The sequence below is a fragment of the Hippoglossus hippoglossus genome, chromosome 24 (assembly GCF_009819705.1).
Source record: "Hippoglossus hippoglossus isolate fHipHip1 chromosome 24, fHipHip1.pri, whole genome shotgun sequence".
Classification (NCBI taxonomy): domain Eukaryota; kingdom Metazoa; phylum Chordata; class Actinopteri; order Pleuronectiformes; family Pleuronectidae; genus Hippoglossus; species Hippoglossus hippoglossus.
In genome coordinates, this window is record NC_047174.1 from 14,556,874 (window position 1) to 14,583,171 (window position 26,298).

General features: G+C 41.8%; 3 protein-coding genes and 1 long non-coding RNA gene across 10 annotated transcripts in view; 3 read left to right on the forward strand and 1 right to left on the reverse strand.

The window, feature by feature from the left end:
* phip (pleckstrin homology domain interacting protein) overlaps positions 1 to 13,969 on the forward strand; it is a 38,127-nt gene extending 24,158 nt beyond the window's left edge. For all 3 annotated transcript variants that reach the window (XM_034579567.1, XM_034579568.1, XM_034579569.1), the window contains 19 exons: positions 99 to 196; positions 344 to 551; positions 1,292 to 1,402; positions 2,135 to 2,242; positions 3,977 to 4,101; positions 4,863 to 4,945; positions 5,090 to 5,201; positions 6,651 to 6,712; positions 6,831 to 6,986; positions 7,772 to 7,892; positions 8,005 to 8,130; positions 8,382 to 8,457; positions 9,738 to 9,797; positions 9,944 to 10,096; positions 10,495 to 10,647; positions 10,845 to 11,056; positions 11,148 to 11,380; positions 11,562 to 11,708; positions 11,826 to 13,969. In XM_034579567.1, the coding sequence (XP_034435458.1) occupies positions 99 to 196; positions 344 to 551; positions 1,292 to 1,402; positions 2,135 to 2,242; positions 3,977 to 4,101; positions 4,863 to 4,945; positions 5,090 to 5,201; positions 6,651 to 6,712; positions 6,831 to 6,986; positions 7,772 to 7,892; positions 8,005 to 8,130; positions 8,382 to 8,457; positions 9,738 to 9,797; positions 9,944 to 10,096; positions 10,495 to 10,647; positions 10,845 to 11,056; positions 11,148 to 11,380; positions 11,562 to 11,708; positions 11,826 to 12,535 (3,054 nt within the window). In that variant the 3' untranslated portion in view covers positions 12,536 to 13,969. The remainder of the gene's footprint in view (positions 1 to 98; positions 197 to 343; positions 552 to 1,291; positions 1,403 to 2,134; positions 2,243 to 3,976; positions 4,102 to 4,862; positions 4,946 to 5,089; positions 5,202 to 6,650; positions 6,713 to 6,830; positions 6,987 to 7,771; positions 7,893 to 8,004; positions 8,131 to 8,381; positions 8,458 to 9,737; positions 9,798 to 9,943; positions 10,097 to 10,494; positions 10,648 to 10,844; positions 11,057 to 11,147; positions 11,381 to 11,561; positions 11,709 to 11,825) is intronic.
* A 73-nt stretch (positions 13,970 to 14,042) lies between these two features.
* On the forward strand, positions 14,043 to 16,321 carry LOC117758160. Its single transcript, XR_004613241.1, has 2 exons — positions 14,043 to 14,137; positions 14,196 to 16,321. It is a non-coding gene; the product is annotated as an uncharacterized LOC117758160 (long non-coding RNA).
* An 830-nt stretch (positions 16,322 to 17,151) lies between these two features.
* On the forward strand, positions 17,152 to 19,897 carry si:dkey-261l7.2. 5 transcript variants are annotated; one of them, XM_034580062.1, is made up of 7 exons: positions 17,162 to 17,379; positions 17,491 to 17,738; positions 17,885 to 17,974; positions 18,284 to 18,372; positions 18,943 to 19,199; positions 19,282 to 19,425; positions 19,522 to 19,897. In XM_034580062.1, exons 2-7 carry the CDS (start codon positions 17,614 to 17,616, stop codon positions 19,630 to 19,632), a joined length of 816 nt encoding a protein of 271 aa, XP_034435953.1. In that variant the 5' UTR covers positions 17,162 to 17,379; positions 17,491 to 17,613; the 3' UTR covers positions 19,633 to 19,897. The 5 variants fall into 5 exon arrangements, with proteins under 5 accessions (XP_034435958.1, XP_034435953.1, XP_034435954.1 ...); XM_034580063.1 differs by having other exon boundaries at positions 17,494 to 17,738; XM_034580065.1 differs by having other exon boundaries at positions 17,163 to 17,379; positions 18,943 to 19,197; positions 19,286 to 19,425.
* Positions 19,822 to 21,718, reverse strand: irak1bp1 (interleukin-1 receptor-associated kinase 1 binding protein 1). Its single transcript, XM_034580068.1, has 4 exons — positions 21,413 to 21,718; positions 20,550 to 20,631; positions 20,281 to 20,411; positions 19,822 to 20,178 (listed from the first exon to the last, which is right to left on the reverse strand). Exons 1-4 carry the CDS (start codon positions 21,685 to 21,687, stop codon positions 19,941 to 19,943), a joined length of 726 nt encoding a protein of 241 aa, XP_034435959.1. The 5' UTR covers positions 21,688 to 21,718; the 3' UTR covers positions 19,822 to 19,940.
* Between the last annotated feature and the right edge of the window lie 4,580 nt (positions 21,719 to 26,298).

The window sequence follows — 26,298 nt, forward strand, 5'->3', positions numbered from 1 at the left end:
AAAATCTAACTGTTTATTTACCACAAAACTGATCATTTTATTATGTGTTAAGTGTTTTATTAGATCTATTAAAGTTAAATGATTGTGTGTTTTTCCAGGGAGAGGTTGAGGTACGTCAAATCAACGGCCATTCCTCAGAGGAGGAGAAGGAGGAGGAGCAAAAAGAGCCCTGGCCAGATGACCACAGTAGTTCAAGGTAAGATACATACAGATTATCACACATATATTTATCATATCATCTATCTCCTACATACATGCATACATGCACGTTCCATATGTAAATGATAAAAACACAAGCATTTACATCTGGTTGTTTTATCTCTGTCCTGTGATGTATTTGCAGCGACTACTCCAGCGATTACTCGGACTGGACGGCAGATGCGGGCATCAACCTTGAACCGCCCAAGAAGAGCGTTAAAGTAAAAAAGAAGAGCAGCAGCTCTGAGGAGGACGTAGAGAAGAAGAGGGATGGGAAGAAGGAGAGGAAGAAAGACAAACCAGACAAAGACGACGCGTTACCAAAGAAGAAGCAGCCAAAGGAAAAGAGGAAGGTTCGAACAAAATGTTATTTTCCTCCTTCTGGCAACAGGAAGAATACGTGTGTGATACAATAATGAGCTGTCAGCTTTGAGCCATCACAAGTAACTGTTTTAACTAAAACTTATTTTTAAGATATTTGTTGACTACGATCGGATCATTCAGTGTTACTCTACTAGGTTACTATACTATATAACATATATACTATATGCTATATACATACATACAAAATACTCACTACAATGTATCGCAAAACTATATTAACTACAAGGTTCAATTCAAGAAGAAAGTTGTTGGAAAGGGGTTATTCACAATAGTTTATGGTATGTGTCGTTTCTTCACTTGTACACAGTCTTGTACCTTTACCTTTTTTCCCCTTTCCAACTTTTTTGCTCTGAATCAAATGGTTTATTGTCACGATTCATCGCGTAACTGTAGAGTTCCAGACCAAACTCTACAGTTTTAGTTTCATTATTTATTTATTTATTATTATCATTTTGGTGTGTGTGTGTGTGTTTGAGAGACTTCTCTATTTCCTTTTTTGTCCACATTTGTATATGTAATATGGTAAGATTTATGTTTGTAAATTAGGGATGTCTTGTATCCAGAATGTATTGGCAAGACACAGAAATTAAAAAAGTATTTAGTATTTATGTATGTATAACAGAAAGTATTTAGTTATGTATAGAAAAAATTAATCTCATTTTTTGAATGATCTGTTATTGAGTATTTATCACATATGTGGGTCTTTCAGAGGACTGAGTCCGAGGAGCAGGGCCTGACTCTGGAGGAGTGGCTTCCCTCTGCTTGGATCACAGACACGGTCCCCCGGAGATGTCCTTACATACCCCAGATGGGAGACGAGGTACAGGCAGCCAGTCTCTGTTACAATGTCCTCGACTCATGTTTGCTCACACCAAAAACACAGGCGCATGTTTTACATAACAACAAGATTAGAAGTGTACAGCAAAGACAGTGCCCCCATGAGGCTAGGATGGTCATGACATGTTGGGGGCCTGACATTGCCATGCCCAGGAGCTAAAACATCTCAAATATGTTGCCATTTGTTTTATATTATGAATAGACTTTCATACTCTACAGTCAAGAAATACAGTACAGTACCAGAAAGATAAATTGTAGTGTTGTTGGAACATTTCTGAAACATTCAGAGGATGCAGGTTGTGACATATGAACAACATGTTTTTGTTTACAGCACAGCGACATTAGTGTGAGACCCTTTTTGCCAAAATTGATTAAATCTGTCTGGCGTCTCCTACATGTGCGTCACCTCTTTTTAACCCGGATATATATATATATATATATTCTGTACCATGTAAGAAATGTCATGGAGATTCCAACTCATCGCTGTGTTTTATTATATTTTATTATATCTTTATTATATGGAAATGTTTTTGCTGGATTCTTACATGGGCTCACTCAAACCTTTTACCAGGGACTTGTCAGGAAAAGTTCCGTAAAGTGTCCGGAGCACCTGACTCTGACATTTGTGTTCTCACATACAGCCCCTCTGCAGAAATTCAGGAAAATGTCTGGGCGTCGTTGCATGTCTAAAGGCAGCTTGTGTGTGTGTGCGCAGGTATACTACTTCCGACAGGGACATGAAGCCTACGTGGAGATGGCCAAACAGAAGAAGATTTACAGCATCAATCCTAAGAAGCAGCCGTGGCACAAGATGGAGCTTCGGGTAAGAAGCAGTTTGACAGAGACAGATATAAGAGTCTCTGAAGAGAGACGCCGCTCTTACATCTTATGTATCTGTAGATTTATAGTGTCTCTTTACTCGTCTACCCACAACCACTGAGGAGGAGCTTATAATAAACATCACAGTGCAAAAATCACTCCAGGCTTCACACAGAGCAACTATACTTGGACAGTTAAGACGATAACAATGTCACTCATTAAGAACACAAAAGTAAAGATCACAGGGAAAAACTTGAAACTGAATCTTGAAAACCTGTCTGATAGATATGCAGCAAATATTTGATGTTGGATCCTGTTGTCTTGATGTGACATTCAGGTTCTGTAGTATTGTCGGTGACATTCCTTTTGTAGGGCTGCTGAATTTCCAAAATAATGGATAGAAAGACCAGTGGTAATACGCAGCTGCAACCTTCTTGCCCCTACCTCAATCATAACCATCACAACTGCATAAACCCAATTCTTAACCTAATCTTAACCTAGTTCAAACCCATACAATAAAAATGTCCTCACTGTGTTAGGTCTAATCATAGCCTGTATATAAAGATGGCCGACGGGTCTCCACCTCCCCCCACCATCCAGATATGAAGCAAAAATATCCTGGATACAAACTCTGCCTTCTTGCGCATTTGGGAGGCAGAGTCGGCGCACTGCTGTTTTAGGGATGGAGGTTCAGTCGACAGGTCTCATCGATACAAACGCTTGACCAGTCATGGGTCAGTCTTAGCTGTCTACAGTATAATGACATTTCATCCTGTTTTTATAGCATTTAAAATATAATAATAAAATACTATACCAGAAATATAACCACTTGAACCAACACAGTGTGTTAGGCACTACCTTAAATGATAGAAACCGTATTTGGGAAAAAATTATTTTACATATACTTTGACTTCTCAGTTTGGCTCATGTCCCATCTACTAACATGGAGGTGACTAGACGTATACTGCAGCCAGCCACCAGGTGGCGACCAAGATGCCTTGTCTTTACTTTACGGGAGCTTTTATATTGTCCATCTTTATATACAGTCAATGTGTTTAATAGTAAAAACCGTCCTCACACAGATACAAACTCTCACCAGTATTTCTTCTTTATCCCAGACACTCGTCTAGTTTCACTCTCACATGGATTTGAATCCTTTTCTCTGTCCTAAAAATGTGTTTCCACTAAAAGAGAAATGTCTGCTGAGTACAGACAGTTTCATCCCTGAAACTGTCTCTGAAACACCATCGAACACTTGTCTTAAAAGCAACAACTTATCAGATTGTTTTATACTTGTTGTATTTTTCATTTCTTTCCCACGAGGAAGGAGAAATAGCAATTTCAGTGCAGATGGCAGACCTTAATGCATCGCCGGCACAGTGTGCATCTTCAGGATTGTGTTGCCTGTAGCGTGTGAAATGCAGCATCCTCTTCTATATCATTCTTTTTTTGGTGGTTTTAACAACACGGCAAATCACCTGTCTCTTGTATCACTTTTCTCAGCTGGGAAAACCTGGTAAAACGTAGCATTGCCAACACCCTCTCTTAACCAACAGAAATGACACTAATAAGACAATCTATCAATAATAATGATAACTACAGAATTGTTATTATTCCCAAATGTGCTCTAATCTCGTGCGTTGGCATCACGACTTGCAGACAGTGATTAGACATGATGTGCACTGATGATGTTTGTCTTCGACTGATGTTATTTGTTCTTTTTACTTGTGGTTTTCAGGAGCAGGAGTTGATGAAGATAGTTGGCATCAAGTACGAGGTTGGCTTGCCCACACTGTGCTGTCTTAAACTTTCCTTCCTGGACCCTGACACCGGCAAACTCACCGGAGGATCCTTCTCCATGAAGTAAGCATCTCGCTTTGTCTCCACACAAGAGCCTCAGCCTCAGTTGTTTAATGACACTGCAAATCAAACAGGAGACACATCTCAACTTTTAACACTTGTTAGACAGTACATATGCTGGTTCACTGTGTGCCATACCCAGTATTAATATTAACTTCTTAATTCACACATTCATTTTGACAATTTGTCTAAAACTCAGATTTTCAAAGCTAAACTCTTAAGTGTTCTGTTTTGTTTAAATAGGACAATCATTTCCTAAATTGATTATCATCTTGACTACAGCCCAATCTGATACGGATATTAGTTTTTAAATATAAAAGAGTTCCTGATACCGATATATCAGCTGATGTATATTTATTAAGAAATAGTTTGGGAATGATTCCTAAGATGTCATTATCAAAACCTTATAACAAAGAAATATAATAACAACATTCACATTTTCCTGCATTGTTTATTTTGTAGAATAAAAGTTGTCATATCAGCGCATATTGGCAAACATAAACGCTGATACCCATATGTCAGTGAAAGGCTGATATCGGCTGATATTATCGTTTAACTAATATATAGGTCAGGCTCTACTCTTGATTCAAGAAAAGACAGGTCTCATTAAACATTAAAGCATTGAATTTGACATTGTTAAATACAGAATGTTTGAGAATGTTAAACTATTCTTCTATAAACTCTGTGTTCCTGATCTCTTGTACCCTGTTAATATGGATGTTGTCACTGCTTTCTTGTAGTAATTTGTGAACATTTCTCTTTAGATACCACGACATGCCTGATGTAATCGACTTCCTGGTGTTGCGGCAGCAGTATGACAATGCCAGAAATAGACAGTGGAGTATAGGTAAGCAGCTTTTGTCTCTGCGCCCTGACAAACCAGAAACATGTGCATTATTTAAAGCACAAAGACACAATCGTTTTCTAGCTCAATTCATGAACTCACCTTCTTTTTTGCAAACAGCTAAACATCCCTGTGATGTCTGTGTAGGTGACAGGTTTCGGTCAGTGATAGATGATGCCTGGTGGTTTGGGACCATTGAGAGCCAGGAGCCCTACCAGACCCAGTATCCTGACAGCCTGTTCCAGTGCTACAATGTCTGGTATGACCACATCTTGGGATTGATTCACTCTATTTGTAGTGGGGTTTCAGGTCAAATCCCATTAAAAGTACAGAACACAACCTTTTTCCCATTTCAATAACATCAAACCAAGCATCTGTTTGACTGCATTACCCCCACATGACAAACACAGGCAGAAGGGGTAAGAAAAATATTGTACAGTGTCACATTGTGTTTTGCTTTTAATAGAGATACTAATAGTGATAGTGACACATATTTTTGCGATAGTTGCAGCGCTGCAAATTATTGCCAAAAAATGTTTTCAGCCACTGGAAACAACACAATAAAATGTGATGTGTTGAAAATGTAAATTCACTCATAGACCCTGTTCAGATCTGGTATTAACATCCGTCCTGATCGGATCACAAGTGGTCAGCGCTAAGCACACAATGAACCAAACGACACACACTGACACACATGCAAACACATTGGACACATCTGTAAACTCACTGGGTAAAACCAACATCATTCTGGTCTAAGCAAACCAAAATAAAATATTTATTTCAATATACAGCGGGGAAGTGAGATCCGATCACAAGTGGACACAGGAGACACATTCAGGACTCATGTTATAACCAGGTGTGGACACACGAACTTAACGCTGTCTCCCAGTGGTCGGATGTCTCAGGACGGACGAAATACATATTTATGTTCTGGACGAAATACAGAACATAAATATGGATAGAAATCTTGAATTTTAATCTTTTAGTGATACATTCATTATTCTTGTTTTATGCACACTGATGCAGCATTAATTTGCTAAATTAGAAACCTAATGATATAATTATTCCGAGGTCCCATGACTCTAAAATCCTTTGAAAATGCTGCTAAAATTTGTCTCAGCTCCACCTTTGCCTAGTGTACAGGTGGTTTCTGGGTACAAGGAGTGTCTTGATTTCAAGGCCTGACTTTTCTCAGAGGACTAATGCAATAAGACATCTCATTAAAAGGTTTTACATTTAACAGGAGTTAGTCTGCTTGAACAAATCCATTAGAATGCAGACAAATAGCTGCCTGTGATGTTGCCGTCATTACCTCCTCATTATCTGTATAAACACTTTGTAGCTCGAATCTGTCAAGAAACTCCATCAAACTATCCTGGACGACACTTCTGAATTGTTGATATTTACAATGACGCTAACTAACGCTGCCCTTTGCTTTGTATTGATCGACTTTCACTGAAAGTTGCAACACGTTCCAAATTGAAACATTTATCGCCATGTTATCTGTTGAGAGTTGTTTTGCTTCTCTCTCAACACTGATCACAGATTATTTGAAAAACCTTGTCAATGAAATCCACTTTAGGTTGTGGGAAAGGAACGTCTATGCTTTAAAACACAGCACGTCGAGTAAGATATGTAAAATGGTTAAGAAATGACAAGACGAAGATGTGAATGTCGATGATTCATATCAAAACTATTTCTCATCCAGCTGGGACAATGGAGACACGGAGAAGATGAGTCCTTGGGATATGGAGATGATCCCTGATGACGGTGGGTCATCTAAAACACACCCACACACACTCAGACATACACACAATACAAACTAAGCTGAACAATTTCTTTCCTAAAAAAAAAAAATTCTGAAAGTTTTACAATCTTCTTTTTGTAGCCACGTTCCCTGACGAGTTGGGCCTGAGCGTCCCCCTGGTAGAAGACGAGCAGAAGGAGCTGCTTTACGTCCCTATGGACGGAGAATGGGGCTCCGAAACACGCATAGACGAGTGTGAACGCATCATCAAAGCCATCGACCAGCTCTGCACGCTCGGTATGACGTCACCAAGCGCCCTGCAATTTAAACAGTCTGCTTATAGGGATGTGAAGTGAGGCCACAGGGCCCATTTCTCGTTAAGAGGTGACTCCTCACAACATGAGTCACGGCTCTGAGCCCATCAACAGAGCCTCAGATCACCATATGTTAAAAGGAATAAGCTGCTAGCACATTGAGCCAGGTATTGAGGCGCTTGCTCAAACCTGTTAAGTGATGTAATGTTATATTAGGCACAGACAAAAGTGTGGCAAACCTCCCAATTGAAGAAAGCTGGTCTGAGGGCTCCCTCTAGTGACAGTTTGTGGAAAAGACACAATTGCGAACATTTGGCACAAGTAATCCTTCTAGATCTCTCTCTGTTACCCATGCGCCTCATGCTGCAGCTGGCACAGACAGGATAATAATTTAGATGCATTTTGAACATCAAAATTTAAGGTAGGAATATTTAAAAAAGGTAGGAAAATGGATAAAAGTTAATATTGCTATTGTAATGTCTGAGAGTAATTCATAGATCTAGAGGAAGATCTGGCATATTTAGGGGACTGATATTTATGAGTGTGGGCAATTACTTACTGATCCAGATAAGAATCTGGACCTCGTGAATTTAAATGTAGTTTTACAAGGGGACTGTTGGGCCTTGGTGGAGGTATGAGCTCTCTTAACACCCCTCTAGTCTTGAAACTGGTTTGTACTGTAAACTCAGCTGTTACAGCTGATGTGTCCCAGGATTAATCCTCTCTTCACCTGTGTTTTCTCCACGTATCCCACTTGCCAACCCTCAGATGTAGCGGCGCCATTTGCCTTTCCAGTGGACCACCAGGCTTACCCCACATACTGCACAGTAGTGGCCTATGTCACTGACCTCAGCACTATGCGCGAAAGGCTGGTGAACCGCTTCTACAGGTAACATCCATTAACTTGTGCTTTAATAAAAGAGGTGGCAGAAGATACAGACTTTGAGTATGGTAGAAAGAGAATTGTAAACACGCTCTGCAAATGTGTGTTTTCCTCTCAGACGACTGTCCTCACTGATGTGGGAGGTTCGTTACATTGAACACAATGCGCAAACATTCAACGAGCCTGGATCCTTCATCGTCACTACCGCCAAGTTCGTCTCTGACCTCATGCTGCAATTTATTAAGTGAGTGTGTTAAATGTGTATCTTTCACTCACAAGCCTGCATTTTGTTTCAGAAGAAAATTGTATCGACAAAAAAGGGGGAAACGTTCTCTGCCCAGAGTCGATCAACAAAATGTCTATCTGTTATAAAGAAAAACAAAAATGCTATTTGACATAATTTCTTTTGTGAACAATTTTTCATGTCTCACAACATTTGATCTGTCAGATGTGAATTTATTCCTGCTCTTTCTTCTCTTTTTTTCTCTTGTTCAGGGACCCAAGTCTGACCGACCTCATGCCCCTGTACAAAACTATGAAGAAGGCAACTTTCTCTGACTCTGAAGATGAGGTGTGTTTTCGTATGAACATAGTTTTTTTTATCCTGATTAAATAAAAGGTTGGTATTGATTATGTGATTTGTCACCAGGACTGCCCCCATTAGTTGTGTAAAAAAACAAACAAATAATTGTGCCACTCTGTGCCACAGAGCGTTTAATCAAACAACGTTTAGATGCAGAGAGGGATCTTCATCAGGGTTTGTGTGCAGGCTTTTCCTTTGTTTTTGTTGAACCACCTGCACCTTGTGATAAGCGTTTAGTATTTTCTCCTTAAAAAAACAATTATCAGGATTTGTATCATTAAATGTATTGTTTTTGGTTCGATGCCGAAATAGCTCAGTTGGGAGAGCGTTAGACTGAAGATCTAAAGGTCCTTGGTTCGATCCCGGGTTTCGGCAGCTGATGAGCTGTCACTCCTTCAGCCTTTATGTCCCTAAGAGTCTTGGACGATGTTTATCTAAAATGGATATCTTTAGACCCTACGTGTTATCGAGACCATATCAAAACAAAGTCCTGCTCATCACTCAACGTCACCCCCGCGCATACAACTTCTGCTCCTACTTTTAGGCGCTACATGTAGTAAATCAATACTTTTGATATGACTATTTCTTCACTAATGGATTGTTTTGTTTTTTTCTCTGGTTGGCTTTGACTTGAGCTGCTTTCAGACATGCAGTAAACTCCAGATATTCTCCTGAAATTATCAGGAGGGGCTGTATGTGAGAACCTAAATCACAGCATCAGAGGCTCTGGAGATTTTCCTGCCAGCCTCCGTATAAAAAGTCCAGATAATGTCGGAGTTGAGCAGAATACAGCAGGATTATGTCCACAGAATTCCCCACGAGGGCATGGGCACGTTGATGATGTTTCTGAAAAGCGACAGAGGCAAAACTGAACCAGGGATTTGCCTGTTGTTGTGAACTCTGAACTGGACAATCTCACACTTTTTTATTTGTGAATGAGCTCTTATTTTAGCAGACAAGTTGTGCTGCCATTTTGTGCCAGGACAGGTTGTGCTTTCACTGGCTGGAATTGTATATTTGAACAGAACAGAAGTCAAGCAGTCAGATTCTGGTCTTAAATCAGTTTTGACCAAATATTAGTAACTGGTTTTTGGCTTCATTGAAGAGGACAGAACACATAATGTGATTTGTGCTTTCAGTAGATTTACTTTGGCAGTTCCAAGTCTTCTGGCTGGTTTATGAAATAATGTTATGCTGCTTTTTATTCCAGAGCAGCCTATAATAAAATTAAATTGGTCACATGGTCATTTACCCTTTTTCTTATGTAGGATGAGGAGGAGGAGGATGAAGATACTAATACTCCTGGAACGTCCACACGAAACCATAAGGTAGAATATCTCACAGCATCTGCACGATCCTAGACATTCCACCCTGCTTTCTGAAAACCAACTCTGACCTTGCACTGTCACATAATCCAGAGGCTTGTTTTTTTTTTAATCAGCTACTTCATTGTGTTTTGTCATTCTCTCTGTAGAGACGTCCACCGATGCAGCGCCGACTGCGAACCCGACCTCCTTCCTACGACCCTCATGCATGGAGGGGGCGCTGTAAGGAGCTGCTGGACCTGCTCTTTCAGTGCGAAGACTCCGAGCCCTTCAGAGAACCCGTGGACCTACAGGAATACCCGGTACATAACGCAACAGTAGTCCTTTAAATTACTTTATTATGGCGCACACGTGTGAACTCAACAAACAAAACGAAACCCTTTTGGCTATGATCACAGTTTAGCTGAATTTGCATTTTCCCTCCCATATGCTGGTCCTTGAGTCTTTCTGAAATGTCCGATGCATAAGTGGCTGCAATTCAATCACACGAGTGGTGGTATTTGAGGTGAAATGAGAGTTTGGTGTAAAGAAGAAAAAAGCCTCTCCTTTCTGTAACTGAAATGAAAACCCATTGAAAGTGAATGACACACGGCTTGAGTGGAATAGTTTTCTCTTATTCACAGAAGAAGGGTGCAATTCCTTTGCTGGTCGTTTTTTTTCTCATTACTGTCTATCCTGTTCACATCACTGCTTCTCTCAGGATTACCTGCAAATAGTTGAGTCTCCAATGGACTTTGGAACCGTTCTCAACACGCTAAAAGAAGGAAAGTACCAGTCTCCCATCCAGCTCAGCAAAGACGTGCGGCTCATTTTCAGCAATTCCAAAGCGTACACGCCCAGTAAGAAGTCTCGGGTGAGACATGCACGCACACACACACACACACACACACACACACACACACACACACACACACACACACACACACACACACACACACACACACACACACACACACACACACACACACACACACACACACACACACATACAATTCACGCATTTCTGCTTTACAAGTTCAACAATTGATTCATCCTTTACCGCCTCTTCAGATCTACAGTATGAGTCTGAGGCTTTCTGCTCTATTTGAGGAGCATGTCAGCCCCATCTTGGCCGATTACAAGGCTATCCACGGCCTGACAGGAAAACTGACCAGACAGGGCACGGACAGACAGACGCGACACACGACAGACAGACAGACGAGGCACGCCATGAAGAGGAGGAGGAGGAGGAGCGAGTCTCCCCAAAGCAGCACTGCATCCAGGTAGAAGGAAGGACATTTATCTCTTTGATTGTAGCTCTTTCGGTGCATTGGATTTGATAGTTTGTCTTCTCTCCTCCCTTGCTGCGTTTAGCCCAGAAAGGAAGAGACGTGTATCATCTAGGGTGACGGCAAAAAGGGAGCCGTCACCAGCTCCACCACGAAGTTCCTCCCTGAGACAGAGCGTTCCACAGAAGCAGCCGCCCCAGCTTGTCAACGGGAAGGCGGATACACCGGCTGGCGGGCGAACACGCAGCGCAGCACGCCATTCTGCACATTCTCCGCCTGCCGCCTCCTCATCGCATAATTCCACGAGCAACACAACAGGTGAGAGCGTACTGTAATAGCACAGCGCTTGGAGTAGCATCACATGATAAACCTGGGGGCTGCTGAGAAATGTCGTTTGTGAAGGATAACAGGGAATTTTCTACAAATATCTAATCAAGAACTTATCACAACTCATAATGAAATTGACTTAAAATATTATATATCTCTCTTCCACCTTCAGAGTCGACTCGTTCGCTGAGGACTCACACCTCCGTGTCAGCTTCAACGCCACCGGTCTCTGAAAAGGGGACTCCCACTCCAGCTGCAGAAAGTAGCATTGGAGGAAGCACCCGGCGGAAACTCAGGACACCTGTACGACACACGCCTGGTAAGAGATGGTACCTCTTAGGTGTGATGCTTTATGATTAATGTTAAAAATGTAATATTTAGTGTCACCTGCCTATTACTAATTCCTTTGTTCTGTGACTGAATGTCCTTCCCTCAGGCTCTCTTGTCAGCCCTTCATCTCAGAACACAGCCCACCTGAATGGTCACAGTAGTCATGTGACCCTCGGCATGGGGAAGAGGGGGCGGAAGTCCAGAATAGACCCACCGGTGAGTCCTCCAGAGGTCACGACGCCGGCGAGCCCCTCTAGACCTCAAGATCGCCCCCCTGGCAAGAAGAGAGGCCGGAAGAGCAAGCAGGAGCTGGAGGAGATGAGAAGGAGCAGTAACCGCAGGAGCTCCACCCCCGATGAGGAGCTCGACCACTCCACAGGAGACGAAGGCGGGGCATCTTCTGCACAGGAAACATCTGTGCTGTCAGACTCTGGCGTGCCATCGACGCCTAGACGGCGCGGCCGGCCCCGATTGGTACGAACTGATGAATCAACTCCTCCTGCGGAGTCACCGGAGCCCTCACCGCTGAGGAGGAGCAGCAGAAGAGCCAATGAGGAGGTGACCGCTCCTCCACAGACCGCCCCTCAGCGATCCAATCGCAGGGAGTCTCCAAAGGAGGAGGAAGGTGAGGGTGAAGGGGGGTCCATGCGCACACGTAACCAGGGGCGACGGTCAGCCTGGTACATGGAGGAGGACTCTGAGGAGGAGCAGAGGCAGCTGCTGTTTGAGGACTCATCGATCACCTTCGGCACCTCCTCGAAGGGACGCGTCCGCAAGCTGACAGAGAAGGCCAAAGCCAACCTGATTGGCTGGTAACAGAACACACATGCAGGATGTGAGGAGGAGGCCGACTGCCCTGACGTCTTTGCAGTTGATGAGTAGGGGGCTATCTAGGAAGTCATGTTGCTGTTGTATGCATTTCTGTGCACGTACGTGTGTGTATATGTCTGAACGGCCACTGGCTCAGCTGCTGCTATTTGAAGCTGTGACTACGGAGAGACAACAGCGCAGTGGTCTGTCCAATTCTACTTCCTCTCAGCCCAGTGAGCCCATCACTATGGCAACCAGTGGCTTTCAGCATGTTCTTCTGTTCGAGCTCCTCTGACGTTACTGGTCCATGTTGGATCTGATAAGACGCTCGTCGACTCCCGTGTCGGTGGTGTTGTGACCTGCCTCTGTCCAGTGATCGACTCTTTGCCCCGGTCTCACCTGAAACACTTCTGGGTGTCACAGACTGGACGGAGTTTTAGTACTTGAAAAAGTCCTCGAAGAGATGGATGCATCTCGTCTCTTTACTATTTCAGAGAAACTTTTCAAGTGTCTCAGCTAGGAGGAAAAAAGTCGCCCGCTGAATTTAAATTGTTCGGTCTGTGATGGACGACAGACCGAGCACTGGCTGACAACATCTTTCGCCCCTGTCATCATTGTTCCTGTTCTTTTTTTTCTTTTATACAACCCTTTCTTGGCTTTTTCTAAGATTTGTACGTAACGATCGGCTCTCTGTTTTGGAAGTCTTACACATTGGCTGACCTGAGCGTGTCTGTCTGTGCTAAAATACCAAATGGTGTACCTGTATAGGTACTGTAGATCTGCAGGCTCTGTTTACTATTGGGGTGTGTGTGTGTGTGTGTGTGTGAGTTTTGTTTTGCATGTTAGAAAGAGGAAGCATCACTTTTTTTCCCAGAAGCTGTTTTTACTGTGAGGAGGTGAAAAAGGATGCATGGGTGAAAGGGTTCATTTTAGATCACGTTTCAATGCGTCCTCAACATTAGCAATACCTTGTGCCTTTATGTCTTTGGAGTGTGTGCGTGCGTGTGTGTGTGTATGAGCGTGCTTGGCCTCTGCCCTGCAAAGTACATGTGCCTGTATGTGTGTGAACTTATGTTGTGTGCGCAACTGAAGGAGTGTGTGTGTTTTATAACACAACTGAGTGTGTCACTTCCACTTTCAGTGTACAAACAGTGGCATACAGTTTGATCGTTTCTGAAACCTCTCAAAGAAAATGTATTTATAGCAGTTTGAAAAAAAGAAGACTTTACTCTTGTTGTGAACATACCATTATTCATGTCAGTATATTATCCTATAACCAACCTATTGTCAGTTTATACCTAAGGTACAGCGAGCGGAGCTTTGGGCGACTAGCTTTGAGATGCACTTATCACAGAGCGGTTATCAATGCAGTCGTAGGGAGCGAGTAACCCTGTGTATTTTAAAACTGTTAACATATAAAAAGGAACTTTTTAAAAGGTTGATGTTTCTATGGTCACCACACACGTGCGTGCACACACACACACACACACACACACACACACACACACACACACACACACACACACACACAAGTATGTCTCGCATGTTTTAGCACTTTCTCATCAACAGGATGGAGCCAGATCAAACCGATGTGGACTGAGTTTGGATGTGGGGAGAGAGAGAGAGAGAGAGAGAGAGAGAGAGAGAGAGAGAGAGAGAGAGAGAGAGAGAGAGAGAGAGAGAGAGAGAGAGAGAGACACATATCTTTCTGATGGTGTGCCTTCGCTACTCTGGCATAATATCCTCGCTTTCTCCATTTTGGGGCCTTTTTGTCTTTGCTTTCTTCATTTTTCCCCCCCGGACTTCCTGGTTCCGCTCGTCGCCGGGTTCAGTGAATCACACTGGACCTGACGAGCTGGTGTGGGAGGCGGAGGAAAGACAGAAAAATGAACAGTCAGACAGGAGACAAACATATTATGTCACTCTCTCTCTCTGTGGACACCGAATGGACTGCATTTCTACAGATGGCGTCATCTGCTCCACTTGTAACATAATTTCTGTTTCCTCCCCAGCACAGAGCAAGTGAATGCTGAAATGTGACACTTGTGGGGGTTGACTGGGGAAAACTTGGTGGTAGCATCTCCACACATCTGATTAATTTCACGTCTTCCTTGTCACATATTACTCAACGTATATCTCATCTGTTTATCATTGTTTTTGTTGATGCCAAATTCTGTGTTTGGGCACTGAACTTTTAGAACAAGGCTTTTGAATGTTTTTAGTTTAACTGTCTCTACTGTGAGTGTGTCGAGCTCGTGTGTCAAAGGTTTGTCCGACTGTGTCCTCGCCATAGCGGACAATGTTGAAGTGGCTGGATCTGTGGAGTGATACCGCTGGACTGGTTGTTCTACACTCTGCCGCAATTATCTGACGTTCAAAACTTACATTTCATTATTTTCCGGTCACGTTTCACTGACACTTTGTTTATATTGTGTATATGAAGAGCTTTATTCCATGACCTACAACGGAGACATTGTCTCCCATGACTCTTTACATCAAAGTTAATGTTATTATTGTTTTGTTTGTTTTTTTTTAATTAGGAAGCTAATCATTTTGCCCAGAAATGTATTTCCTTTGTGGGCAGCAATTCTGTTGATTTTAAGTGTTCGTTAATGACTGTCATCATAAAATCGATCTATTGTCTCCTCATAGGTAAATTACATATATGCAGAATATATCATGATGATTAGAGTTTGGAACAAAATTTTCTACCCAGGCTTTTCAAAGCTGAAATATGAGCTCACTTGTAAAAATGTTTACATGCGCAGGTCTGCAGCTTATAAACACGGCTCATGAGAATCCCAGGTGTTTGAGGATATTGACAAGTATCTAGACATTTTGAATTAGCCATGATTTATTTTTGGCTTTCTTTGGCCTGCTTGGTAAGAGCATTGTATCCCATGTTAATAATGAGATAAGGAGGGGTGTGCAGTATTTATCTGTTAAACTCCCACTGAAATTCAGTCAAATTATGAAAGAGTTCATCATATGAAAATGGACATTGAACTTTTTTAGTCTACTACCGTCTGCTCCTTTGAATCAAAGCACCCACATTGCCTGTATTTTTTGAAAAGTAAAAGTAAAAGAGCTGATTTAGTGTTGCTGATCAGGTGACCTGAACCATGATAGTGATTATGTAAAACCTCTAATCATTACAAAGGGGCCTTAAAATCAAGTTCCTGGTTATTAGCCAGACATTTTTTATTAATTTATTCTTATGCTCTCAGACACACATGTAGTCTGTAGTTCTTCACAGAGTGGACCTCATTAGGTTTTGGTGTCAGTGTTTTCCACCATGACTCAGCTCCTCAGGTCAGCCCTCTTACTTTTACCAGACCCCCCAACTGTGTTTTGATGCTAATGTACACATGCATCCATTCACCTCGGGCCTGTGCTAAATGTGGCAGAGTTGTGCAGTTTGTGGCCTCTGATCAGGCACCACAGTCTTAGGTCAGAGGTTAAAGGTCATAGTGTGTGCATATGTGTGTGTGTGTGTGTGTGCGTGTATGAAGTGGCTGCATGTGAGCCACTGGGAAGCATTTTTGGGACGTTTTTTTAAGTTTTAAAGGGACGTGGGCTGGAAAAGAAGAGAACAGGAGGGGAAGGGGTCTGTTTCACATGAACTGAGTGACCAGGATGTCTTTGTCAGTTTGGATACTTTTTATATATAAAAGAATTCATGCAAAAAAGAAGCATAAAGCTAGAATGTATGTGTAGGGGAGTACTGCTGTCCTGTTAGTTAATACCAATATTTTAAGTAAATAAAAAGTTGTGTTTCCATATCTACTTTTACTTCCTGTTTATTTTTTGAGATCATTTCAAAAATATATATTTTTAAAGATATAAATTAATTTTATTTAGATAAGCAAGCGCTAACGTTTTGCTCTGCCTTTGCTCTGACGATAGTGAGTGGTGTGAGGCATTGTGTTTTCAGGTTGTCTGTCCGAGAACATGATATCTTGAGAATGCCTTCAGGGATTTTTTAAAAACTTGGAACGAACGTCTATTTGGACTCATGGATGAACTAATCAGATTTTGGTGGGAAAGGACAAAGTCGCTGTGACCATGACATCATGACATCTCAGGAAAACCTCCAGGAAATCCTTAAAAGTTTGGTACGGATGCTCACTTGGATCCATGGATAAACTGGTGGTCAAAGGTCAAAAGTTACAGTGATCTTATAAACACACTTTTGCTCTTGTGAATGCAACTTTACAGGAACACCTGGAGGGAACGTTTTTTTTTCAAATTTTGCACAACTATTAACTTATTTTTGGCCTCTTAAATATGATTTCTCAAGTTTGCCTTGAGGGAATTTCTTCATATTTTCTCAATTTGACTAACTGATTACATTTCAGAGGCCAAAGGAAGAGGTCATGGTGACCTCATATTGATGTGGGGAAAACAATATGTAAACTGAAACTGCATTGGTCAGAGGAGGCAAACAATTCTAGGAATAAAAGTTAAAATTGGGATCTGGAAAGAAAAGCAGATTTTCTTCAAGATAAAATAAAGTCAAATGTAGCAGTGCTATAAAGTAACTTATTTAAAAAAATCAACAGACTTCATTAACTACAAACTCTGCCATCTAGTGTTATGAAAGCGTCACTGGGTCACAAACAATCGCGGGTTCGACTCCGTCCTGACGTGTCGAGCCGCTAAAGGTCCGCACGTGGGTCCGTGGCCTGCTGTGATTGGACAGAAATCACCGGCTCGTGATGTGGACAGAAATGTAGATAAACAGGTGGAGGGTTTATGTAAATAACAAGAGGAGTGAAAGTGTTTGTTCTGCTTCCTGTGCCACAATGTGTGGAGGGTAGCAGGAGGAAACACTGTGGATTTAACACGAGGTAAGAGACACGATTGCGGATGTTTCCTGGTTTATTTCCTCTAAGTTCGTGCAGCAGCACGTGTTGTTTGTCTACTTTGAAACCACCATGTTGATCCATGTTGAACATCAGCAGACGAGTTGCCCCTTCACGCCGGAAGCTGTCCATCACAGGAGGGTCTCAGCTCATACACAGCTCGGCCCCGCAGCCTCCTGACGCGCGTGGCCGTCTCCGGGTGCCGGGAGCGCGCTCACCATGCCCCAGATGTCGACCGCCACGGTGCTGCAGATCGCGCTCCTGCTTTCCGCCGTGCCCGCGCAGTACCTCATCTCCCGGTGGAGCGGCTCGTCCGCGGTGCAGCGCTACCACGCCACTACGCGGTAGGTGTGATCCCGCCGCAGAGAGAAACAGGTCCCCTCTGTGCGTCAGTCCGCTGCACTGTGATGTCACGGGACCACTGTGAAGTAAGGAAATGTGAAGGAAGCATCAAACTGTTGTGTCCTGATTCTGTGGTTTCACTTTTCAGGTTGCTTAGGATTTGGAAGGAGTGGAGAGGCTCCTACCTCAATGGCACTGCGTGGATGGACTGGGCAAACCAACACATGTCTAATGTCATGTGAGTGCAGCAACTGTGACCCATGCTCAGACATGTGCTGTTTGTTTATTTTGTATACTCTGTTTGTTTCATACTGACGTAGGAGCCCTTAGCATTCTGAATTACATTGGTGAGCAGGATGCAATGTTATCTTGTTGTGTGTGGCCTGAATGATATTAAAGTAAATATTGATCTTTATTCTCTGTTTTCATTTTCATTCAAGCAGGAAGTGAACTCTAATGTTTCCAGTTCTTGTAGGAGTCAAACAGGGAAACCAACACTCAACTTGTTTTCATGCTGAGACTGACAATATTTCTGCTTTTCCTAAAGGTCTCTGGTTGGTTTGGAACAGGAGGAAACAAGTGCCCCGCCTCCAGTAGAGACTCTGCTTTATGGCAACGACCAGGGCTTCTTTGGAGGTTTGTCTGTAGATGTTTATACAGTATTCAGCAAGTTGGGGTTTGTAGACATATTCAGAGTCTACGATGAATCACTTGTCATCTTAAATCTTGCTAGCATCAATAAACACAAGACAATTTGGAATGGTGCTATGTGGATGCAATGATAAAAAAAAAAAATCCTGAAACTGCATATGCAAAGTGGTCTTTCCTTGCCCGAGCCACATTCCTTCACCAAGTTTAGTGTGAATCAGTTCAGTACTTTTACACAATCTTACACAAAGAAACCAACAAACAGTAAAACGAACCTCAGTAGCAGAAGTTTGTGTGTATTTGTATTTAAAAATAGGCTTTATTAAGTCTTATTGCTCATACAAAACTCTGAATTGTGCAAAACCTAACTTAGTTGGTAACACACAACGAAAAATATATAATAAACATACAAAAATCTAAAACATATCTGATGCAATGCTACCCTGACTATCTTCAAGAATTGTTTTTAATAAGCACCTATGTTCAAGTGAAAATTCCTCTCAAGTAAAATGTGTCTCACACCATTCTCTCTATTTATTTTTTTCTTCATTTCTTCAGCATCCACAGAAGTGCGCAGCCCCCGGCCTCCGTTTGTGTTTCTACGAGTGGGCGAGGTGGTGATGGAGAGGAAGGGTCACATGGTCGGGGTGGTGGTGAGCTGGGACCCTGAGCTGCGAGCCCCTCTTGAGTGGATCAAGAGGATGTATTCTGGCCCTGAGGTTAGCAGCTGGAACTTTTACTCCCCACCTCTCCACGATGTTCTGTTTGACACACACTTTGTTGAGAACCTAAAACTCAGCCAGTTCAAGGAGTTCTGTGTGTGTGTGTGTGTGTGTGTGTGTGTGTGTGTGTGTGTGTGTGTGTGTGTGTGTGTGTGTGTGTGTGTGTGTGTGTGTGTGTGTGTGTGTGTGTGTGTGTGTGCAGGGCACCACAGCAGAGAAGACACCCCATTACAAGGTATTGTTCAGCGGACCTGGAGCCACCTCTCTGCTAGTTGCATATTTGCCACAGACACAACTGGAGCGCATCACTGGGATGAAGGTAAGTACTGGAAACGCAGTACTGGAATTGACAACACATACACACACAATCAGACACACCAAACTTTGTCCTGGACTCACTGTTGGATGTTTCCAGCCGGACGTCCCCACCTTGGAGAATTACTTCACACATTTTGATGGTGAGCGGTTCATCATGCAGCCCTGGCTCAGAGAGATCTTCCCTGAAGACGAGGTCAGCGATGCCTGACTGCTTGCTCTCAGATCCATCCAGCTGAGGCTTTCATTTCCTTCCTTCTGAGGCCGATCACAGAGCTTGTGTTCAGGTGTTATGATCAAATGTAGAATTGAAATCTCTTTCATTGGTTTTGAAAAGATATACTTGAATGTTGGGCGTGTTAAAGGTGACCAATTATTTTGAAAATCAGCTGTATATATATTTTCAATGTACATGACAGTGTTGGCTACTGCACTTTGAATCTACTGCAACTATGCAATAAAAGGTGTTAAAGTGTGACAGTGAGCTCTTTGGTTTCATGAGTGAATGACAAGTGTCTTTTAGAATTTTTTCCTGCTTCTGTCTTTGAGGCTGAAGTAGACGGACACCCGCGAGGACACTGTGATTGTGGGTAGAGCGCTGTGTCCTCTGCCTCCATTCTCCTCATCCTCATTCCTCCACTCCCTTGTCTCGTCCTCTCTGACCAGCACAGGGTTTCCCAGACTTTGTCCCAGCAGCTGACTGATTTCCCTGGCCTTCTGCTGAGCATTTTCAACTGCGGATACACACACTCGCTTCCTGAAACACAGACCAATTCACACTTCTGATTCAACAAGCTAATGTGATGCATTCAAGAAGTCTTAGAGGTGCTGAGGAGACGTGTGCTGTGTTCTTTCCTACCTCAGTTGACCCAGGCACTCTGCACTGTGGTAGAACTGTGGCGTTCCCACACAGACACTCTTGTCCAGCTTCTCCAGCAGGACACTGCAAAGCTGCTCCATCTTCTCAAAGTCTGAGAAGGTGACCACGACCTATGGGAACATTTTATTACACTGTCAGATACAGCGTAACAAACAAACAACATGCTGTTGGGTCAATTATAAATGAACAGTATCATAAAACATTTTTAAATCAGTGTCCAATACTAATACAAATACTAAATACTCCACCTCTGCATCCATGCGATACAGGTCCTCCTCTCTGGAGAGAAACCTCCTCACTGAAGCATCTGTCTCACTGATGCCATGTTGTCTGAACAGAATTAATAAAGATAAATATATTATATAATACACTGATTGTACTAATAAACCTCTACGCTAAGACGTAAGTGAAATGAGCTGCTGCACTTCAAAATCTGAAAAACTTGAGTTCAACTACTTTTCCTAGAAATAAGAGCAGGGCAATAAAGCTCAATAAAACAATAGTAAATTGCAATATAAGTTTCACCAATAACAATATAAAAAAAAGTTATATATATATATATATGTATATATAAATATACTGCTTATGCATTGTGTAGGCACAGTGATGAGGTATAACACATAATGGATCTACATCAGATTTGTGTTTGTCACTCTGCTCATAAAGAATAGTTTTTAAACATAAGTTCAGTAACTCATAATAAATATGAATTTGACATTTATTGTGATTAATCTATATTGACTGGCTCTTTGATGCTTCACTGGTCACCTATTACTGAGGAGAGTAGAGTACTACTGAGTACTGGGACTACCTGTGGTGGAAAGTACTTCTAGTCAGCTACAGTACTCTTGCAATTTGTTATTAACTTCTACCACCACTGGCTACGACTACTGCAGTGTTAGCATTAGTCTACATTCAATAAATAGAGCAACACAACAGCTCAATCAACTTTAAAGCTGGATGTATTAGCTCTTACTGGGATTCTGCTGCTACCACAGCTAACACATCTCCATCTGTCAGCCCTGTAGCCTCTGTGTATACTACATGTAGCAGCTAGCTAGCATTAGCCTCGTGTGACTCATTACTTGTACTGGTACTACAGTGTTTTTACCTGAGAGACTGTAAAATGTACTCGAGTCTCCGTGACACGCTGCTGGTCACCTCGGTCACTGACTCCTTGATGCTGCCCACACTCACCCGGACAGAGGCTCTGTCCGCCGGGCAGCACACCTCCGCTGTGCCGGTCACCTGGAGCTCCCTCACACGGTTACCGGGACTCTGTCGGTTCACTGTTCGTACATCCGGCCCCTGCTCCTTCTCGTTACCGGCGAAATCACGACCTGTAGCCGGTTGCACCGCTGCGAAGCCTCGGTTCAGACTGTCCATGGTTGGAGACGGGACAACCAACTTCCAGCTGCTATGGCAATGGACGCAATGCCCGTTGGGATATGTAGGCCACTTCCGCCAAAGAACTACAGAGGGTTTTTAGTAAGGTTTGAGCAAAAAGAGAGAATATTTAACATGTATTTCACATAATGGGAAAAACACCACCACCACCACCAACAATAATAATAATGATCATAATATTTTTATTATGATTTATTTTTTGTGTACAGCACGTCCTATTTAATTGTGAGTGATTGAGACTCTTTTGAAAGTGTCAAACTTATTTTTAAACTTATGTCAATTCCCATTTTTTTTCTAAATGTTTTTGATGTCTATACTTTCATATTCCTGTGTTATGTTCATGGACATCACCAATAAATAAACTAAAGTTAAACAAAATAAATACAAAAATTTAAAATATTTTTAAACATGTTTGTGAGTTTAAATTTGTACAGGATTATTATTATTAATTTATTCAGTTTCATTTTTCTAAATGTGCATATATATTTATTTCTCTGATGAACCCTGAATGTGGCGCTCGTGATCACGTGGTTAGTCTCACCTGTGTCACGTTGGCCTGACTACTGCGTCATCACGCTCGCGCTAAGTGAATCTCTGTGTTGCTAAAGTTTTACAGAGAAAATCAAAGCTAAGCTGCTTTTCTAACACAGTTCCGCCATTTCCTCGTGTCATTTAAATTGCAATCACAGGTAAAGTTGCCCTTTTCAAATAAGAAATTATTTGACTTCGTAGGTTGACGTCAGTATCTCAGCACCTGGCCTTTGTTTGTAGCTTTTCTCCAGCTGCTAGCTTAATTCGGCATGCTAGTGCAGGAGCTAAGTCGCTAATTACACCTGCTCAAGACACACAATGCTAACCACACACAGCTGTAACAACACATAAGAGTTGCATCACTAGTTAACCAGTAATACTAGTTATACAGGTTTACTCATTGGTAGGACTCAGTGGGCGTTAAATCCGAGTCCTCACTTATGTTATTAATTATTTACTCGGACAAGTCAAAGTTATGGTTAGAAATACGTTTTGTATACTGCTTATTCACAAAGTAGATTTCTCTAAATGAGTTGAATCCTGCCAGTTTAATGGCTTGTGTCAACTTTATTAAGACTTGAATTTCAATTGTTTTGTTTGTGGTGTGGGCTTCAAGGACCAGATTATGTTGTATAGTGACACTAAACCTTATGTGTATACCTAACTGAACGTACTGCATCTCCACCTCGCAGTAAACATGTAGCCTTCCTATACATACTGTCAATTTGAATTCAAATATGGACTTTAGGTGAGTATTCAGAGGATGTATGGTGGTAGCAGTTGCCTTTAGTTTAATTTAATTGAGTCCTGCTCTTGACCAGAACTGTAACCTGTCCTAATAGACTCCCAGCCCTTCATAATACCTTTCTGCACTTCCATACGGTGGCCGAGAGAGATCCACGCTCTGCAAATAGAAAAGACACGTGCCGATTAAGAAACAACTTCATCAACACATGCGCTGCACAAATTCACAACACAAGCAAACTCAGAAAACATCTTTCAATTTTAAGCACAGTTGTGTGAATTGGGTATTTTTCAAGTATAAGTAAGTAGCGTCAGTCAGTTTCTCTGTTTGGTCAGCAGGTGGCGACAAAGTATAACAGTGATCAAACTGGCAGCACATAAGGGACGGGGCCTTCAGAGACGGTACATACTCCCAATTAACAGATGTAAATATGTTTGACATAATCAATCAAGACTTTCTAGAATTTTAACTATAATTATCAAAGTTTTTTATTTAAATATTTCTTGCTGCAAGAAGAGGAGACTATGATTAGTCTGGTAATAACTCTTGTATTTGGCTTATGGCTTATCAATTACTTAAAGTGTATATGAGGTAACTACAATATCAGTTTGCACAATTTTTATATATATATATATATATATATATATTTTAAGGTAATATTTCATAATTAGTGAGCATACTTTTTAAGAGCTTTAGCAATGGATAAATAAAAGTAGCATAGTAGTCAAATGAAATACCAAAGATACAAAAGAAAAATACTTTTAAGTGTATAACGTTTATCTTGAAAATATTTTTTTTCCGTGTGGGAAAGACTAAATGAATTATTGCATTGCATCATTAGATGGTGTATCTCTTTTGAATCTATTAAGGCAGTGTGTAGGCCAGTCTGTCTCTGTACCGTGAACCTCGCATGTGTACCATTCTTTCATTTTTCAAGGACATTTGGGAACAGCAGAGATTTGATCCAATTCTGGACGCTGGTTTCTTCAAACGCTAAAGTTTGTTTGGTCTCCCTGGAGTCTTAAACTGTGAAATGTGCTTTATAATCACAACCTAAAAATACAAGGCAGTATTTGTTGTTATTGTCTCTGGTTTCGCCGGTCCCCCGGTATGCTCTGTGAAACCCTAGATCTGATGCGCCGCTTCGGCCAAGAAAGATGCAGCGCCCTACAATAGACTATTTTCATACGGGGGAGAGTGAGGACGATAAGGACCTTTAGTGTTCTAATCTCCGAGGAAGTCCAGACCATTTTCCTTCAGTGGCCTACAAACCACCAGGCCAATTTCACCCATCTTCCAGCGATCTGTTGCTTTAATCACCGTTTCTCCCGCTGCATCTCTCCAACTTCTCACACTCAAAACGATTTCAGATCCTTACAGAAACATAGCTGCTCGCTGTGATGTGGTTCATGAAAATGGCAGTATATTATTTGCTCAGTTTTTTTTATCCTCACAAGGTTAGTGACCACTTACATAAACAGAAATTCATTTAAGTATTAAAAGCGTTAATTCTTCTTTTTCACCCAGTGTTTATATAATACTGACTGTGATGTCTGCCATGAAATAATGTTATAAAGATTTATGCAAACCCCCAAAAAACTATTGGTTGTGTAAATAAAAAGATGGGTAATCTGAATTTAGGAGCATTTGGCCTCCGTTGTGTCCCTGGTTGTTGGGTGAAAAGGGTCTGGGGCCCCACAGATGGAGACTGTGGCCACTTAGGGGAAAAAGATTTGACTGTAATGGTCTCCAAATCTGTTGATGTGTCTCTCCCTCTCTCTTGCTCTCTCAGATGAAGTAATAAAGTTAGCCGTGTTGGAGGCCCTCCATGTCTCTCCATAGACCACAATCAAGGCCCGTGCAGTTTTATTGCAGTTTTATTTTCATATTGTCCAAGAAATCTCCAGACTCCCTCCTGCGCCCATTGCCATAAATCGTATATCTTGACTGTATTTCTTCCACTCTGCGTTTTTTATTTATGGGTGAAGGCGATAAAACATGCAGCATGCACTCTGTGTGTCCGCAGCTGTCATCTGTCTTAGACTTTATTGTGAAAGGGAAAAAAGTCAAGTTTCATTTTTTTCCTTAATTTCCCTTCACAATTCTCCCTCCATGTTTAAAAACAGATGCTGATAGAAATGAGAGAGAACTTAAAATGTAGATTGTCATTGTTTATGTCTCCAGACTTTTCTGATGAACAGTTTTATAGGTTATAAAAGCAACAGTGTTCAGCTGTGTTTAACAATGAGCTCAGGTGGTGATCATTGCTTCATCAGCAGGAGGTAATCTGAATTTATGAGCTCGGTCAACTCACAACTTCAGACAGAACATTTTATTCATATTCTCCTGTATTAATCTTTTACATTGTCATCATCTTATGTTGACGTTGCCTTTAAGGTTTGAAGAGAAGTTGGAACAACTGTAAAATAAGTCGTGGGAAGGGTCATACCAAATCCTGCACAACCAGCACACTAGTGTTTAAAAAGGACGAATTACACAGAACATGATGGTGTCATAGTTGTATGTGTTTGTCCCTTTGTGTCCCTGTGTGCAGGGAGGGAGTGTGGATGAATAAGCCTGTCCAGGTGATGTTGAGCATGGCCCATGACTGCATCTCTAGTCCTGACTGCAGAGTTTTATAAATCCTGGGGTTTCAAGTTCACCTCTCAATGCTCTCAGGTAAGTCTGACTTCATCCAAAAAAGTCTAACATTTTAGGTTAATTAGTGTTGAACCAGAATGGCCCAACGGTCCCCTTAAATTCAATCAAGCCACACCAAATGGCACAAATATGCCAGATTTTTTAAAATTTGGTTTGATCTAGATCCATGAATTTTTTCTCTGGGAGACCAGTGAAAATATCAAAAGGCGTCTGATCTCACAATGTTAAAGTGAATAAGAATTCCCTCTGTTAGGATCCATACCAAGATTTAATGGGTTCTTTCTTGGCCCATGTCCCACGTCCCATCCCTTTTCATGGAAATGTGTTCAGTAGTTTCCGCGTAATCCTGCTGACAAACAAACAAATAAACCAGGGGAAGCCCAGACAGGGGCGAAAATAACCTATATTTCGCTCTATTGTTTTACCCATATGATGGTCTTAGGATGTGTTTCAAGCTGTTTTAGTAGCCAAACAAAACATAATCAGTCCAAGGTCATAACGTCACAGTGTAGTTTTTGAGTATTCCCTCAAATTGTGTACTTGATTTGAAAATTACCTTTAGTTAGATAACATCTCACTCAGATAATTACACGATGACGCTGAGGGCCATATGAGCAAATTAACTTAAATAGATTAATGTCGAGATATTATTG

What these genes read in the sequence shown, in the direction of transcription:
- irak1bp1 (XM_034580068.1), bottom strand. Translation starts at nt 21,687, where the DNA reads ATGGACAGTCTGAACCGAGGCTTCGCAGCGGTGCAACCGGCTACAGGT. An exon ending in TACATTTTACAGTCTCTCAG is followed by an intron (nt 20,632 to 21,412) that starts GTAAAAACACTG and finishes AATTCTGTTCAG; the next exon opens with ACAACATGGCATCAGTGAGA. An exon ending in GAGTGCCTGGGTCAACTGAG is followed by an intron (nt 20,179 to 20,280) that starts GTAGGAAAGAAC and finishes TCTGTGTTTCAG; the next exon opens with GAAGCGAGTGTGTGTATCCG.
- si:dkey-261l7.2 (XM_034580062.1), top strand. Translation starts at nt 17,614, where the DNA reads ATGCCCCAGATGTCGACCGCCACGGTGCTGCAGATCGCGCTCCTGCTT. An exon ending in CAACACATGTCTAATGTCAT is followed by an intron (nt 17,975 to 18,283) that starts GTGAGTGCAGCA and finishes CTTTTCCTAAAG; the next exon opens with GTCTCTGGTTGGTTTGGAAC. An exon ending in AGCGCATCACTGGGATGAAG is followed by an intron (nt 19,426 to 19,521) that starts GTAAGTACTGGA and finishes GGATGTTTCCAG; the next exon opens with CCGGACGTCCCCACCTTGGA.